Below are 16149 nucleotides of genomic sequence, written 5' to 3'. Positions count from 1 at the left end.
TGACAAGCTGGTAAAATAATATTTTCTAGTCAAGTCATTATAAAGGTTCAACGCCAGACGCTAAGTGGTGATAATTTTTAAGTTGGTAACCTATCTGAAGCAATCATATTTTTTCCCCACCCTTACTATCCCTTTGCAGTTCTAAGTTCATTTTGCAGATATATATTATTATTATTATTTATTAAATCGTGAACAGGGAGAAAAGTGCTTACCAATGCCTTTTCAGAAAAGTTTACAACAACACCTGAGAATTAGCTGTGATAAAACAAACAAACAAAATTATTTAAGACCAAAACTTATTTTCAGCTGTTAATTTCTTTCCAAGAAACAAACAACAAGCATTATATATATTTGGCAGTAGCAATTATTTATCATTTTGTATAAGCTGATCCCTCTAATTTGACTTCAAAAAAGGTTCCAAAAATTATCAGTTTATACACCACAGAAATATGCGTTATTTTGCTTTCAGTTTTGCACTTTCAATAAACAATTTGTGAAAGATCTGATCTTGTTTATCAGAATTTTGTGAAGGGTCCGTTTTGGTTGATCAGGATTTTGTGAAAGGTCCGTTTTGGTGGATCAGATTTTTGTGAAGGGTCCGTTAACGGACGCAAATATCTTCTGGCCAGACCCCTGATTTGGTCATTCCCTCCCCCTTTTTTTTGTCTAAAAAAATGAATGCATTTGTCACACCCCTACCGTTATTTGAAAATTTTGAATCAAATACAGACACGGCTGCTTTAGTTTAGAACAATTGTTTAAGGGTATTAAATTCATTCAGCATATTTTGTAGTACTAAGCAAAGGTAATTTTAATTTAAAAAAAAAAAAACTCTTGTTCTAAGCAACAATAATTTTACTATAAAAAATTTCAGCTGATTAATAGGCTGAAATTGGCCATTATAGAAATCAACAAGGTGGCAAAATATCAATTACTGACGTTTAATCCTTATATCAGTAATTTCCACCTTTAAAAGTTAAAATTAAGGTTTCTCTTTCCTTATTGACAAACTGAAAACCTGTTGGGAGGCTAAAAATTGATTTAAAAAAAATCAGGACAAAAAGCTAAAAATCACGAATATCAGGACGACTACAAAGTGTGATTGTTGAAAAATCATTTAATCGTTTTCTTTCGTGCATGAAGACAGATTGAAAGAGGCTGTCTTTTTCTGTGAGGAAATCACATAACATTAAATATTGTTATTCATTTTTCTATGTTCTCTACATGTCAATATCTATTATATATAATGCATTAGTTTTTTACCTGTAATAAAATGATAATGAAATAAAAATGGTCAATAAAAAGTGGCATTAACATTTTATCCCCATATGTTTATAATTTTAGGTGATTTAACTTTCAAATATAGGGAGCAGTTATTGCATGCATATTTAGTAGGAGCAAAAAGCGCAGATCCAAATGTACGATCTTCCAGTCTTTCAAACTTGGGTGAAGCATGTTTTCACTTAAAATTTAACATTGAAGGCCACTGGCTGCAAGAGGTAAGTAAGATGAGTGTATAGCTCTTTGTGAACAATGAAGATAAGTGTCTTGCTAATAAGTAACAAGTTAAAATATTTAAATGTATGCTAAAATCTCATTGTCTTTTTATAAAGTTTAAATCTTTATCTTTAGTGTATTCAGAATGCAATGTAAAATTCAAATAACACATTTATCATTCTAAGCTGTATTAATTAACTTTGAGTAATTCCAACTCAGCTTTTATTTTAGTGAAATCTCAACATACTGTGCAATTTTTCATACCTATATTAGGTAAAATAAATATTGTTTTTGGTTTTTTAAAACTTCTAGAGTTTTCCAAAAACTGAGTCTCAAAAGCCTGAGGTTCTGGTTAATTGAAGGTGTATTGTTTAATTTATATTTTAACGTACATTTTTAATAGCTAAAAAAAAACGGTTTAATCAGACTGAATAATAATTGAAATCTGAAAAACGAATTTATTTGCTATTGTAAGCCTCTCCAATTGCGCACAGTAACAAATAGTTGACGACGATAAAATTTTTAAATCATTGAGATTTTTCTGATCATTTGCCAACAATTAAATAGTGACAATATTTTATGATTTATATTTCTTGTTGTTAAATTAACTATTTTTATTCTCATAAAAAATGACCCCCCTTGGAGAGATTGGAGTCAAAATTGAATTGGCGCCTGTTCCCGTGCAGGTTAACATTTATTCTAAATTTCATCTAAAACGTAGCGTTATTTATTAAGATATAGCACTTGAAATGTACAAAAAAGAACGTACGATTACATCACCCCCTTTTGAGCTATTGATGCCAAAGTAGTATAAACTCTTGTATTCTTTGAGGTCTACCTGTCGAAAAAATTCTGTTTCATTCCTTTGTATTACCTCTTGAGTTATAGCAGTCATGGGAACGTTCGATTGCTCAACCCCCTTTTGAGTTCCGACAGAACTGAAATTGAATCAGCATATGGACAAAATTTTGTTTGATTCTGTCCATTAGTTCCTGAGATATAGCAGGCACGCATAATGTAGAAAACATTTGATAGCTCCAACCCCCTTGGAGAAATTGGTACCAGTTCACATGGGGCACATGAGTGTACCAAATTTCGTTTAATTTCATGTGGTAGTTTTTGGTCACACAATAAACACACACTGAGAAAGACAGACAGACATTTTCCAGAAATGGACAAAATGGAATCAGCACACCTCAGCAAGTCAAAATACTAAAATTTTCACAAGTCCAATACTTTTTCTATGTATTAGATACTAGGACTCGACCGATGCATCGGCGCCGATGGTTCAACAATTTAGTCATCGGCATCGGCGGCCGATGCGAACTTGAAGGAAACATCGGCCCATTAGCCTTAAAAAACATCGAAAAGCCGATGGAATTGGCCGATGTTTTTGAAAAAAAAAGGACCTTTGTTTTACTTTTTAATACAAAGTAAAGGGAGTTATTGTTTTTATGTAAAATTGTTTACTTAAATTTCAGTATGAATTTCTATTTTAGTCACCCCTGAAAGAGTTTTTAATACTGCATTCAGGTACCAAACAAGTTAATTATTGCGTTGTTTCTTGCAGCTGGATGTACGTATGTATCTCTTATCAGTCATAACTCAAAAATGGTAAGCTGTAGAAGGCTAAATTTTCGCATGTGGGGTGTGCGTACATTCCAGTTGTGCACTTTCCTTTTTGTTTTCGATCGGGTGTTCTAAAAAGCCTATCTACTCATTTTTTGTGGCTATTAATTACTTATTTCAATGCAGAACTAATACAGTGTCTCAGACTGACAATCATTTGGTGATATATTGGCGAATTGGAGACCACTGAAACAAATATGAGATGGCAAAACCTGTTTTGTTTCATTTTGTTAGATTCTCATTGAACCATAGGTAATTTTTTGATATTTGTAATATGAATCACAGTAATGCAGTCTTTTCTATATCGCTTCGGCGGAGCTACAAGTTTGAGACCCGTCGAAATACATTTTGGGGCCCTATTCCTCTATCACAGAAGTTGTAAAACATTTATCATAAGCATTTTTGTAACTCCTATGGTGCCCCTATGGTTATGGGGCCTTTTGCAACATTTGCTATATTTTAAATCCACCATTGCACGTCAAAACAAACTCGGGTGCAAGTTTTAAAAGGGTTTTTCTGCTCAATGTTTATGATTATTTTGAACTCTATTTTTTACGACTATTTTTTGTATTTCCGAGAACACTTGCGTGCCCCTCCTCCCACTCCCTCAATTTCTGAAATTAAACTCTAGTTGTACTTCTGAGTTGTTTAAAATTAACACCATTCATAAAATTAGAGATTTTTATTCAAGCTTTATCAATTGTTTAGGAAGAATTTACAGCATTAATGTAAGAAATAAGACGTTTTGAATGGTGACATAATTTGGAAATCAAAGAGACATTTGAATTTTTTCTTCGGAAGTGCTGAAGTAGATTCAGAAACTCTTCCGAGGCGTTGGTGGTCGCGGTTCTGTACTAAAAAAACGAGGCCAAAGTTGGGGCCGAATTTTAATGTTGTGAGTTACTCCAAAATCAGAGGGTGACCCCCCCCCCTAACCCACTCTCTCATTTCAAGCATTTCTTAAATATTTAGCGATTATTTATTTTTGTCAAGAAATGCCATTTTGCGTATTTCTTGTACTTGTTTCACCTATATTTCGTAATGCACCATCTTTTTTACATCATTAATAGCGATCAATTTTGTTTCTGTTGTAAGTAACTATTTTTATGTATTTATATAAAATCAATGAATTTTGTTTTCATCATATTTTTAATAATACACTATAGAAAAGTTTCAAGGATTTTCTACTATGCAATTTTTTGAATTTCAGAATATTATTGTTAAATTGAAAATTTTAATTTGAACTTGTTTGTAGTCTTTACTAATGATAAAGCTGAATGTCCCTCTGTCTGTCAGGATCTCTGTGACGCGCAGAGCGCCTAGACCGTTCTGCCGATTTTCATGAAATTAGGCACAAAGTTAGTTTGTAGCATGGGGGTCTGCACTTCGAAGCGATTTTTCAAAAATTCGATGTGGTTCTTTTTTTATTCCAATTTTCAGAACAAAATTTTCATAAGATGGACGAGTAAATTACGAAATTATCATAAGGTGGAACCGTAACATGGAAACGAGCCAATTGGCGAGATACGAAATTATCATAATGTGGAACCATAACATGGGTACAAGCCAATTGGCGAGAAAATTCACCATACATTATTTGTAAATATACAGGCGAACTAAAAGACCTTTTGATTTTTCTATTACGGGCAAAGCCGTGCAGGTACCACTAGTGCTTCGTAAAAGATTAAACAATCAAATTGTTCAATATTACGTGTGCAAACATCAGATCAAGTAGTATACGTATGCAGTTATTAACTTGGTGTAAATATTGAGTTTGTTTGTTGTAGTTGCATTTTAAGAACCTCGCTCTTTTCATGGCTATTTCTTTTTTCCGCAAAATTTATGTCACTGTTATAGCTTTTATGAAAATTGCAAACTTTTCTATTCATAAGTTTTAAATAAGTATAAAAACATTCCTATTATGATTTAATATTGTAATTTATCTGTTCCCTTTTTTGTTTAATTTGATGACTAAAAAATGTCTACGTGCAATCTTTCCACTTTAATTGTGTAATTTGTTGACAGTTTCATAGTTTTGTTCTTAATTTTTTTTGAATGAATAAACAACATAATTTAATGTTTTTTAACCATGTTTAGTGTACCTAAAACCATACAATATTACTGAAATCTTAGTTATGTGTTCAATTTAAAAAAAAAAAAAAACAAATCAATTGGTTACTAAACAGTCTCTTTGTTTTTCTTTCTTTCTTTCTTTTTTTTTTTTTTTTGCTGTTGTTCTGTATCTTTCATCATACAGCAGTAAAAAAAGGAGAAGCATAACTACACTCTATACAGATAGTACGTAGTACGATCCAAAAGTTCGAGGACAAGCTGTATAAAACCTTACCCAGAATAGTTCACATTACTGAAGCACATCCACCTTCAAAAGTACTTCTGCCAGTGTTCATATAACTTTTGGATACACTCCTGGGAGCCACTTTTCGCTACCTTCTGTGATGCAGCTTTATCTTCTCCTGACGGAAGAAAGCGGCGTCCATGCAAATGTTTTTTTGCTGGGAACAGGTAAAAGTCAGACGAAGCTAAGTCCGATGAAACGTTATGTTATTTGTTTGTCATATCAGAGTATTGACCAATCAAAACGTGCATCATCAACATGAAAGTCGCCTTCTTCCCCACGATGAAGTTAAAGCAGCAGCGCAAGAGGCCTTACAGGAGGTTGCAATAATTGTCTTCCTGGAGTCCTAAAAAATATACGAACGTAAGCAGGAGTGTATATTCGTTCAAGGTGACTATTTTGTAGACAGATGTACTTCGGTAATGAGAACTATTTAGGGTAAGGTTTAATACAACTTGTCCTCGAACTTTTAGATCATACTACGTACGTATGAGTTTACAATTTACTGTTTCATAACGTTTTTGAGTGACGCAAATTTATGCGCATGAAGACATCACAAGAGAATTTGCGATAATTAACTAAGCAGGCGTTCAAAATGGATATTTCGATCATCTATATGTTCTTAGGTACATATGCATGTACAGATGTGTCGAAAAAACTTGTGAAGTTTAAATTGGGTGATCGTAAAATAGAAATTTAGGTCAAAATCTGATTTTTTTTTTCTTTGGTGATCACAATTCCTTATTCGTAGAAAGGAAGTAAAGTGAAGTGAATCAATGATCCTTTAAATCCCTGACAATCTTATCAATTTATTTCTATTAGATTTTTTTTTTTTTTTTTTTTTTGCCATCGGCCATTTAGAAGAAAACAATCGGCCAACAATCAGCATTGGCCCATCAGCCAAAAAATGCCATCGGTCGAGCCCTATTAGATACATAGAAGAAAGTAAAAATAATGGTGAGGGTGGTGCCCAAAGGTATTGTTATCTATGGGAGAATATTCTAAAGTAATTTGTTTAAGTTATACTTTCAAAATATTTTTAAGGTCCAATTTTTTAACGATTGCGGCTTTAGAACTCCACTTTAAGCGTCTACTGAAGAATGATTACCCACAATAGCTATCGTTTGTTTCCTTCCAGCCAAATTCCAACTCAAATGAAAGCTTCATTTTTAAGTTTGTCATCTAAACAAATTTTTTTCAAATAATTCTTTTCAGAAGTTGAATCAGCATTTCCCTCAATCTGGCTAAACATGTAGTAGCAGATCCACCGACTAATTTTAACAACTACCACTTAGCCTTCCAATTGACAATAATAATAAAATTTTACATAAATTTCTGGAGGCAAAAATATCTTTACTTTCTAAAATGATCTCTTAGACTGCCAAATATAAGTAAACTTTCTGTATTCTTATTTTTGACATGTTACATCTTAAATGAAAAATGATCTAATAAGTTTTGTGCTAAAACCAACTGGATTTTATCTTTGGATCTTTGGGAAAATCCCTTAATTTATGAAATTTTCTGGAAATTTTTTTTAAAAAAACCCTGTAAAATTGTGTTTGTTAAGTTTATCGAGATGCATGTACTCCATGGTTTAAAAGCCTCCTGCTACAATTTAAACTTTAGTACATCGAAATCTATCTATGTTATCAGTGCTTTTTATCAAAAAATAAGTTTAAACTGTTAAAATAAGCATTAGTTTAACTTTTATCTCTCTATTTCATGTTTCAATTAATTATTTTATATGAATATAAAGTAAAGAACTTCCATGTGATTGTACTTAAAGGGATAGTAAAAAACCTACTGAATTTTTTCCTTAGAAAGTTGGCAGGTATGTGTTTGCCAATTCTTGTCAGTGGTACTAAAAAGACTTGAAACTTTAAAAATTTAAGAGAAAGAAATCTATTTTGTATCAATTGCGTAGACCATTTTTTTATTGTTGTCTAACCCACTCACATGAGATTTGCAGCAACTAAAAACAGTTTTCTTATCTTTTAGATTTTAGTTTGCGTGCAATCCTTATTGATAACTGATCGAGATTTGGAAGTACGTCGATGTGCAGTAATGGTTATTTATTTGTTACTTCGAGGAGTAGGAAAAGACATACTACAGGTATCTTAACTATAAGCATTCTTATGTTTGTATATATGTATAAATATCTTTGTTTGAATGCTTTACCAGTCTAAACTTTTCAATGGTTTTCAACATTTGGTTGAAAAATCAATCATCTCCTTACATGAATTATTATCTAAGTTCCATCCCAGAACTAATAATTCTTTCAATAATAAAAATAGCAGAAATCCTCTAATCACTGGAAGTTTTAACAGGAACAAAACTCCAAGATTAGAAATAGATAGCATTTAAAAACATACAATGTGTGTGCAGAGAATTCAACTGCGTTTGAATTAGCTTGAACTATTTTATGTGTATTTTCATTAACAAAGTTATGGTGTAATGAGTTTTTTACTTTTTTTTTCATATTCATATTACATCTTCATCACTTTTTCTTTCCAAATTTCTTTCATTCTGATAGTAGTGAAATTGATATTACTTCTTCATTAAATATTAACCAAGGAACTTTCTAATATTAGTCAACAATTATGTCAATTGAGTGTTCATGCATTTTTAAAAGTGAATTTTTTAAATTTATTTTAGGCTTTGGAAAATAATATCAACTTCAGTGTATTTGTTCCATGTATTCCTTAAATTTTTTTTTTTTTTTTAGGTTTTAGAAAGTAATATAAAAGGCATTTACATGCAGTTAAAGGTAATATACTGCACAGCAGATGATGATGTTTTGCGACTACATTCCCAGATGGCGTTGGAAGAAATCAACAGCATTATGAGGCATATTTTGACTGCAAAACTTCCGTTGTTGAAAGAAATTCGTATCTTATAGTGATTTCTTTAGATGTAATCATTCATAACATCTGGCCAGAACTTGTTGTCACTAATTCATAATAAATATTTTTTTAAGTAAGTTCTCATTTCTTACTACACATAAGCTGTTAAAAAAAAAAATATATATATATATAGTAAGAATGATGAATTGAACATTTAAAGGTAAATTTTTATTTATTTATTTTTTAAATTAAAAACATGATATTTACAGAATTATTTACATTGTATGATTTCAAGCTATTGTGGTTGTTTGAAACTTTTCTTGAGTTTTTATCTGAAAGAAAAACAAAGCTTTGTAACAATGACAGGATTCATGTACCCATGAAACATTAATTTTGAAAATTTAAAGCATGGAAGATAAATAACCAATCACAAATCTTGGTTAGCAGCTGTAAAACAAAGATGTCTTTTAAATCTTTCTTTTCACAGATATTAAATATACAATTAAAGCAAAAAGCAATTGCCTCTGTGATGGAAAAGTGGTTAAATTACAATTGTGGGAAAAGGAACCACCAACTAAAACAAAAAAAAAAACGAGGAAAAAATTAGGCTGATCGTATGTAAAGTGTTTCCGCAAAACTCCAGAACGTCTCAATGTTTGGTGCCAGCAAGGGAAAAAAATATGAAAGACTTACCCCAATATTGTCAAAGCACAAAAAAACTTCACACAGATTTGGCACATCACACATCTTTTATTTCCGACCATCATTTACATGAAGGTCTTGGGGAGCTCCCGCGAATTCAACCAAAGATTTTCTTCACATGGAATGGAATAAAAAATTTGAATACGAAGTAGATTATTGTAAGACAGTCTATTGCAGGGATTCAAGTTGTCAAAAGGGATGGATCAGCTTCACGTAAAAAAATGACGTGAGTTGTTGCAGGAAAAAAAACGGATTCAAATAAAAAAAAACAAGGAAGGATATTTCACATTACAACTTTAGCGGAACGAATGACATGCTGCATCATTGGAGCTGGGGACGATCACTGGCGATGAAAAAGAGAACCTCATCTCACCACGAAAATGGCAATGCAGGTGTCTGAATTAACTTCAGATTCGACCGCACATACCGTTTTTGTTTCGCACGGTATCACCAGGTGCAGATGCCACCATCATCGATTTTGAACGAAGAAAAACTGGGTGGAACTGAAATCTTCGTGATGACATTTCATGAAACATCGTTGGAACACAAAACCAACGTGGACGCAGCCATTTTCTTTTATCTGGGTTCTTGGCTATTATATTGAGCTGAACTCTTTAACTAATCATTCATTTTATGCAGTTAACAGGGCTACTCAGCTCCTGTATCCTTAATTATAGCATTGCATCACTTTATTAAAAGATGGATCGGGATTCATAATCCCCTTCATCATCATTTCGTATGACGACCTTTCACAGGTCTAGCGTCCACGCTCCTCAAAAAGCAGCACCTTCACATGTCACCACTAGCACTTGACTACTCGCGAACTTTTTTGAAACATCCCAGCGAAAACCCCACGCGGTCGCGTGAAAACTGTTAGAAATAGAATTTCTACAAACATCTCTACACTTACTTTTGCCCAGGTAACTGAACTTCACGATAATCAACAGATGCTCGTTCGGACCAACGATCCTAGTGAATCGGAAGTGAGTGATCGGATCGGATCGGACGCGTGACGTAATGGACTCCCGCCATTGGCTTAGCAAGGAGGCGTCTCTGCCACTTGGGGCATCCTCATTGGTTGTGTGGACGTGAGGGCATTGATGTGAATACTGAGGACAGACTATTTTAACAGCGAACGGAGTTGAGATTCGCTCTCTCTTTTTTAAGACTTGTTTGGTGATGTCTGTCCTGTAAAAGGTAGCTAGGGTGGAGCTCGTATTGCTCGGCGGATTGCCGATGATGCTTAGCTGATCGTAGTAATAGATTAGCGTGAAGTATTAGGATGAGCTTAACTAACTTGCTAGTCATATTTAATTAATTTTTACCTTTGGCTTCAGTTATTAGTTTATACAATTATATTTACTTTTTTCTCACGTGTTAATAAATTTTAGTTTATTTTAAAGAAGTCTCTTTATCTGTTATTCACAGAAAGTTGATGAAATGTTAGTTCTTTCACTAACTCTGCAAGAAGTATTAAAGTTAATAGGTGATATCATTCATCAATAATATCAAAAACCAGATATTCATGCGCGGCGTCACTTAGCGCAGCGAATGGGAAAGCGGGAAAATGACATCACCGAACCATGACCACGCCTACAGCCAATGAGCGAAAAAGGCGGGAGAACAACACTTCGCAGGAAGAAGGAAGGAAAACATGGCCGCCAAAAACTCTGAAAAGACGCCATTAAATTATAGAAAATCAGAAAATGCAAATACAGGAAATAAAAACGCGAATTGGTGAAAATATATGTGATTACTATATCGCTGCTAGAGCTTAGGCAGAATTTTATATAGTTTTCCATGTGTCCTGCCCTCTTTTCATACTTGCCTCTTTGAGGATTTCACAAAAGCAAACTTAATTTTTTTTTTAAGTAAAGGTTTATGCTATCCTGGCCTTGAAACATAACTGCTTCATTTTTTTTTCTGTTATTCAGTAAAATTTAATTAGAATATAAACCATTTTTAGCGTAATTTTTCAAATTAAACATCAAAAAGCTGTTCATTTTGCACAAAAAAATACTATCCAGAAATACTTGGGGTTTTGATGCATATAACTACACATAAAAGTTAAAAAGCACCTTTTCTATTACATAGTGCTTATACAGCGCTCTGCCTCTATTTTGGTCTGATCTAAGGAGTAAACACTATGCAGTGGACTCTTGATAACTCTAAAAAATATTGCTTCATTATAGAGATGTTAAAAAACTTACTTTTCTCCACATTTGCGTGAGCAGAAATAGACTTTCAATGGCACCTTAAATGAACTTAAGTTGTGGATCACAATGGTAGCAATTTGGCTCTGGTCGGAAACACAGCGAACATAAAAAAATTTGTTGTGGAACACTTTTCTCCCGCAGAAACAGAGAGAATAATTGATAAGGTAGTCCATCAAATGAGGAGGAATGTCATTTTTTGAATATGGAACTCTGTCACAAAGAGAAAAAAAAATGCTTATTAATAAAAAGTGAATTCTGTTGATACCTATCAAATTATACAACAATACTAACTTTTGCTCAACAATGGCCCCAGCAGCATAATCCAACAAAGAGCTTGGCGTATCCATTATCATGTTAAAGCAACTTGCTGCATTTGTATCAATAGGATTATAAGAAATGTCTAAGGTATTCAAGTGAAGGGTACAGATTGCAAATGGTAAAATCTAAATCAAAATATTCATGTAAGAATCAATCAATTCCATTAAAAAAACTTCCAAATAGACAACAAATAGAGAACATTTTGAATGCACTGGAGAAAAAATAAGTTTTCAAAATTCATAACCCGAACCTTTCACTAGTCACAATTTTTTTTTTTCAGTTACACTACAGCATACCTGAACAAACATACACATATATATACTAGCACACATACCCAGCTTTGCCTGGGTTAGTAATAATATTGAGAAACAATTTATACTTTAGTTTATTTGTTTTTAGCTGTGCCTGGCAGGCGTTAATAAGACAAGAATGTCTTATGATAATTTTGTTCTTAAAACTTACTGGAAGCCCATTGTTGTTTTGCATGACTACAGAGAGTCCTCAACAATCAAAGATGCCTCTCACAGATGACGCTATACAAAAACCAGTCAATACAATTATTTTAGTCCTGTGCATGCATTTCTTCGGGAAAAAAGAAGTATTTGGCTAATGGAAAAAAACAAAGAGAGATTTCCCTTGTAAGTGGATTTATTGCAGAAAAAAGGGTGTTTCTGTTTTCTGTTCTAAACATTAATGCTGATAGGGAAATGGTGCATGCTGCAGAGTACTCCTTTGCACATGTGCCCACCACAGTAACAAACGAAGACGCTGATTTGCTGATTTTGCTCCCGTATCCCGTGAAGAATAATTGTCTTGTATATAATAGAAGAGTATTTTATTATTTAAAGATATCTAACTTTTTATGTTTGGAAAATAAAGTATCATTATGCTATGAAAAGCATGAAAAAATTTTATTAGTCGTATTTTAAGCTATACATTTACACCATCTTGAAATCCCTTTTTACAAGTCAGATGGGTTTACAATGTAGGCCGCATATGGATTGCGGACCAATTCAATTTTGATACCAATCTTTTTTGATACCAATCTTTTAAACCGAATGTTCACATTACTATTAGTTTTTTTTATAGGTTGGCTGTACATATTTTACTGTTGTATAATATTCTTTCCAACGAAATTTTAAAAAAAAACAAATATCATCATTGTTTTATTTTATCTATGACATATTACTCGCGCGGCAAAGTGAACAAGTAAACACATTTTACTAAAAGTTTTGTTGAATACAAAATATTGTGTATTGTAAATATTGTAAAATAAATATTGTGATTTTTTTTAGCTATTTTTCCCTTCATCTAGACCCTCAAGCAAACACAGTAATATTAAAAATAAATCACTTTCGTAAATCAGGCTACTAAGGGTTAAGCTGTAGACTCTGGTTTCAAGAGTAGTCGACTGAGTAAATTTCTGTTAACATGTGCAAATCAACTTTTTTTTTCAACCCACAAAAATATAGCAGTGTACTAGAGAGGGAAATAAATGCGTCTGGTTACCCAGATAGTCGAGCTATCCAAGTGTCAAGTTATTGAGGCACTATCTTTTTTTTTTTTGGAATGTTATTCTTAACCTATAAATATCACAGTTGAGAATGCTAAATGTGTTTTATACTATGTTTTTAAAGAAGAATTCTAGCTTACCTATTTTGAAGATAATTGTCACTAGCCCCCCATTTTCAAATCTGATTTTAGTGTGTTCCCGTGACTCAATTTTGTCCAATTTTGGACATGTTATTTAGTATCGGCTACTAACCCGAAAACTGTAGAAAAAGCTTCTGTTGCAATTTTGCCCAGGTTCAACCGTAAATTGCATGGACTATTTAGTTGGTGAGATTTTTCTAGTTTTTTCATATCAAAACCTAGGCTTAGATGATAAAGAACGTTACCTGCATTTACCATATTGAACTTCATTAATCACTCGACACGATAAGTGATGATTAAACCTTTTTTTTTTTTTTTAAGGTAAATAATGATCCAAAAAAATTCTTTATACAGTTAAAAGCAGAGGGCAACTTGTAGACTCTGACAAAAATAGGCCAGATCAAGTTTTCAATTTGTTTTCTGGGTTAAAATGAGGTTGCCTCCTCATGTTGTCCCTTCTAGATGTACCCCGAAGGGGTACAACTATGGGCCACGGTGAAAAATTTCCTTTCCTCTTCTTTCGAACTTAGATTTTTTTTTAAACATTTCATTTGAAAGACGAGACGTATAGCTACCACTGCTAAAGTCCTCAAATTTCTAAATCATAGATGCACACGGAATTTTCATTGAAAGCATCAAAAAATGACCCATTGTTGGACCATTTTACTGTACATTTCCTCCCAATAGGTAATATTGACGGTGAGTAAAAAGTGGTGTAAGTCACAAAACATTGCGTTTCATATCTCAGTGAATATTGGTGGTACTAATGTTAAACTTTTTGTGTTAGAAATATTTTTCAATGGAGATTATTTCCTTAAATATATGTTAGGGAAACTAGGGCCCATATAAAAAATTACATTTTCTTTTTGTTTTTTTCACTCATATTTATTTTTGCTTCAAATCTTCAACATCTTAACTCTGCATTTGATTTTGCATATTTTTGCGACTGGAAGTATGCATCTAGGACTAATAGTTGCGAAAATAGAGGGTTTGCCGGTTAAAATGAAACACCCTGTATATAGTAAAAAATTACACACCCTTATCCATATGTTTTCTGTTAAGTAAGAAAATTGGGGAAAAAAATCAATAAAAATAATTGAAAACCCTCGATGTACAAATTAATTAACTTTGAAATGAGCCGGGTAATAAATGCTGAAAATCTTCCCGCCTACAGCCCGTTTCAAACTCGAGACCCTATTGTTGCAGACCCAGCGCTTTACCGACTAAGCTATTTGGGCGACAACAGTACGAGCTATTGATGCAATAAAAAAAAAGCATGATTATTATTGATTTAATTTCAATTTATTGCTGCTCCACTTCTTTTAGTCATATAGTGTGATGTTATATATCCTATAGCTTTCCTCAATAAATGGACTATTCAACACAAAAAGAATTTTTCAATTTGAACCAGTAGTTTTGAGATTAGTGCTTCAAACTAAAAAACTCTTCGGCCTTACATTACAATAGAGTCTCAAAAATCTGAGGCAATTGGGGCTCATGTCACCTAAGATTACTGAAAACTCAGATTATCCGGAAAATTCTTCAAGATTAATTTTTTACACTGTTCCGATGACATAAGGAGTAGCCCCTTTTATTTCCTTATACAAAGAAAAGCAGTGTTGTTGTCATGAAAAATTATCACTGAAATTTCAGCATAAATTTTGTTTTTAATTATCTCTAAACAAATTTGGACTTTTTAAAATGAAGTCTGTATGTACTTATTTACCTGTGCAAATTTGTAGGCAACCAAACATATATTTTGACTGAATCATTGCCCGAATCCATTTCAATGAGTTTTGTCATAATGTTTTTATCTGTGTGCTTGTGAGCATATGTATCTCTCATACCACAAAAATGGTCAGTTGTAGATAGTTTCTGTTTCGTCTTTCGTATACATTACCCATGAGGCGTCAAGTTTTGAACCTTCCTTTCTGACTATCATCAGGTATTACAATATTCCAAAAAGCATGTTTACATATTCTTTGTGGCAAATCAATGTTATTTTCATGCTTCAAGTTATCATTTTCAATGCATTTCGTAACTCATATTGTGCAGTCGATGACTACACGTATATCATGCCACTTAAGGAGTGTTGTTGACAACAACCTCTCAATGCCTTTTTTATTAATTAATGTATCTAGTTAAATAAATCTAACGGCAGGAAAAAAAATATTTTCAGATTTTTATGAAAATCTTTTTTTTTTTTTTTTTTAAACTAAAAAATGTAAATGAAAGTATAAAGCAAGCACCACGAATTAAGCGGAACATCTAACTTTCGAGACTCTACTGTATTAGCATAGATATATATATACATATATAGCAGAGGCATAACTTGGCCACATGAAATGGGAGGGGGGAGGACCACCTTTTTTTCCCAGGGAAATTTGATTCATATTCTGCCATCCAACTAAAATAATGAAAAAATGTATTTCTTCAAAAAAATAGAATAAATTTAAGAAATCATAATAACTTTTAACGCAATGTATGTTATTCAGTTTAAACAGAACAGAGCTACAGAGAGAAATACACACATACATCCAGAGAAGTTTCACTCTTTGCCGAAAAAATATGCTGAATCTCTTATGTTGTTGTGTTCATAGTTTATACGATCAATGGTACCAAACAATTGTGCTTACGTTTTGTAATCTTAAAGTACAGCTATCTTTTTCTATGTTGCGTTGGTTTTAATTTGCGAATAATTCCATGGACTAATTAGAAAGTTCAAAGAATTCTAAGTACTTTGGAAATGATTTTCCTTTCTTCTGAAGTTGTTTTCCAGGATCCCAGGAATGAAGAATCTGTACAGTGTACACACCCTGTTATTAGTGACCTACACTGGTGTGCAAAAATTAAGGACGAGACGGTTTTTTCAATATAACTTTGTACAAAAGCTTTCCAAATCTACACATTTAATACCGTAAGATCCCCAATATGT

General features: G+C 32.7%; 2 protein-coding genes across 2 annotated transcripts in view; one reads left to right on the top strand and one right to left on the bottom strand.

Moving 5' to 3' along the window:
• The window catches only part of LOC129224279 (transport and Golgi organization protein 6 homolog), a 73785-nt gene extending 65323 nt beyond the window's left edge, over positions 1-8462 (top strand). Inside the window, exons 17-19 of the mRNA XM_054858710.1 lie at positions 1345-1499; positions 7481-7594; positions 8208-8462. Of these exons, the coding sequence (XP_054714685.1) occupies positions 1345-1499; positions 7481-7594; positions 8208-8381 (443 nt within the window). The 3' untranslated portion in view covers positions 8382-8462. The remainder of the gene's footprint in view (positions 1-1344; positions 1500-7480; positions 7595-8207) is intronic.
• A 127-nt stretch (positions 8463-8589) lies between these two features.
• LOC129224268 (leucine-rich repeat protein 1-like) overlaps positions 8590-16149 on the bottom strand; it is a 32882-nt gene continuing 25322 nt past the window's right edge. The window contains exons 6-8 of the mRNA XM_054858699.1: positions 11535-11686; positions 11238-11453; positions 8590-8657 (exon numbers count right to left, since the gene is read on the bottom strand). Coding sequence (XP_054714674.1) covers positions 8654-8657; positions 11238-11453; positions 11535-11686 — 372 coding nt within the window. The 3' untranslated portion in view covers positions 8590-8653. The remainder of the gene's footprint in view (positions 8658-11237; positions 11454-11534; positions 11687-16149) is intronic.

This window comes from Uloborus diversus, chromosome 1 (assembly GCF_026930045.1).
Source record: "Uloborus diversus isolate 005 chromosome 1, Udiv.v.3.1, whole genome shotgun sequence".
In the NCBI taxonomy this organism is placed as follows: domain Eukaryota; kingdom Metazoa; phylum Arthropoda; class Arachnida; order Araneae; family Uloboridae; genus Uloborus; species Uloborus diversus.
Note: the sequence above shows the minus strand (reverse complement) of the source record. Positions and strands in the feature narration are given on the sequence as shown.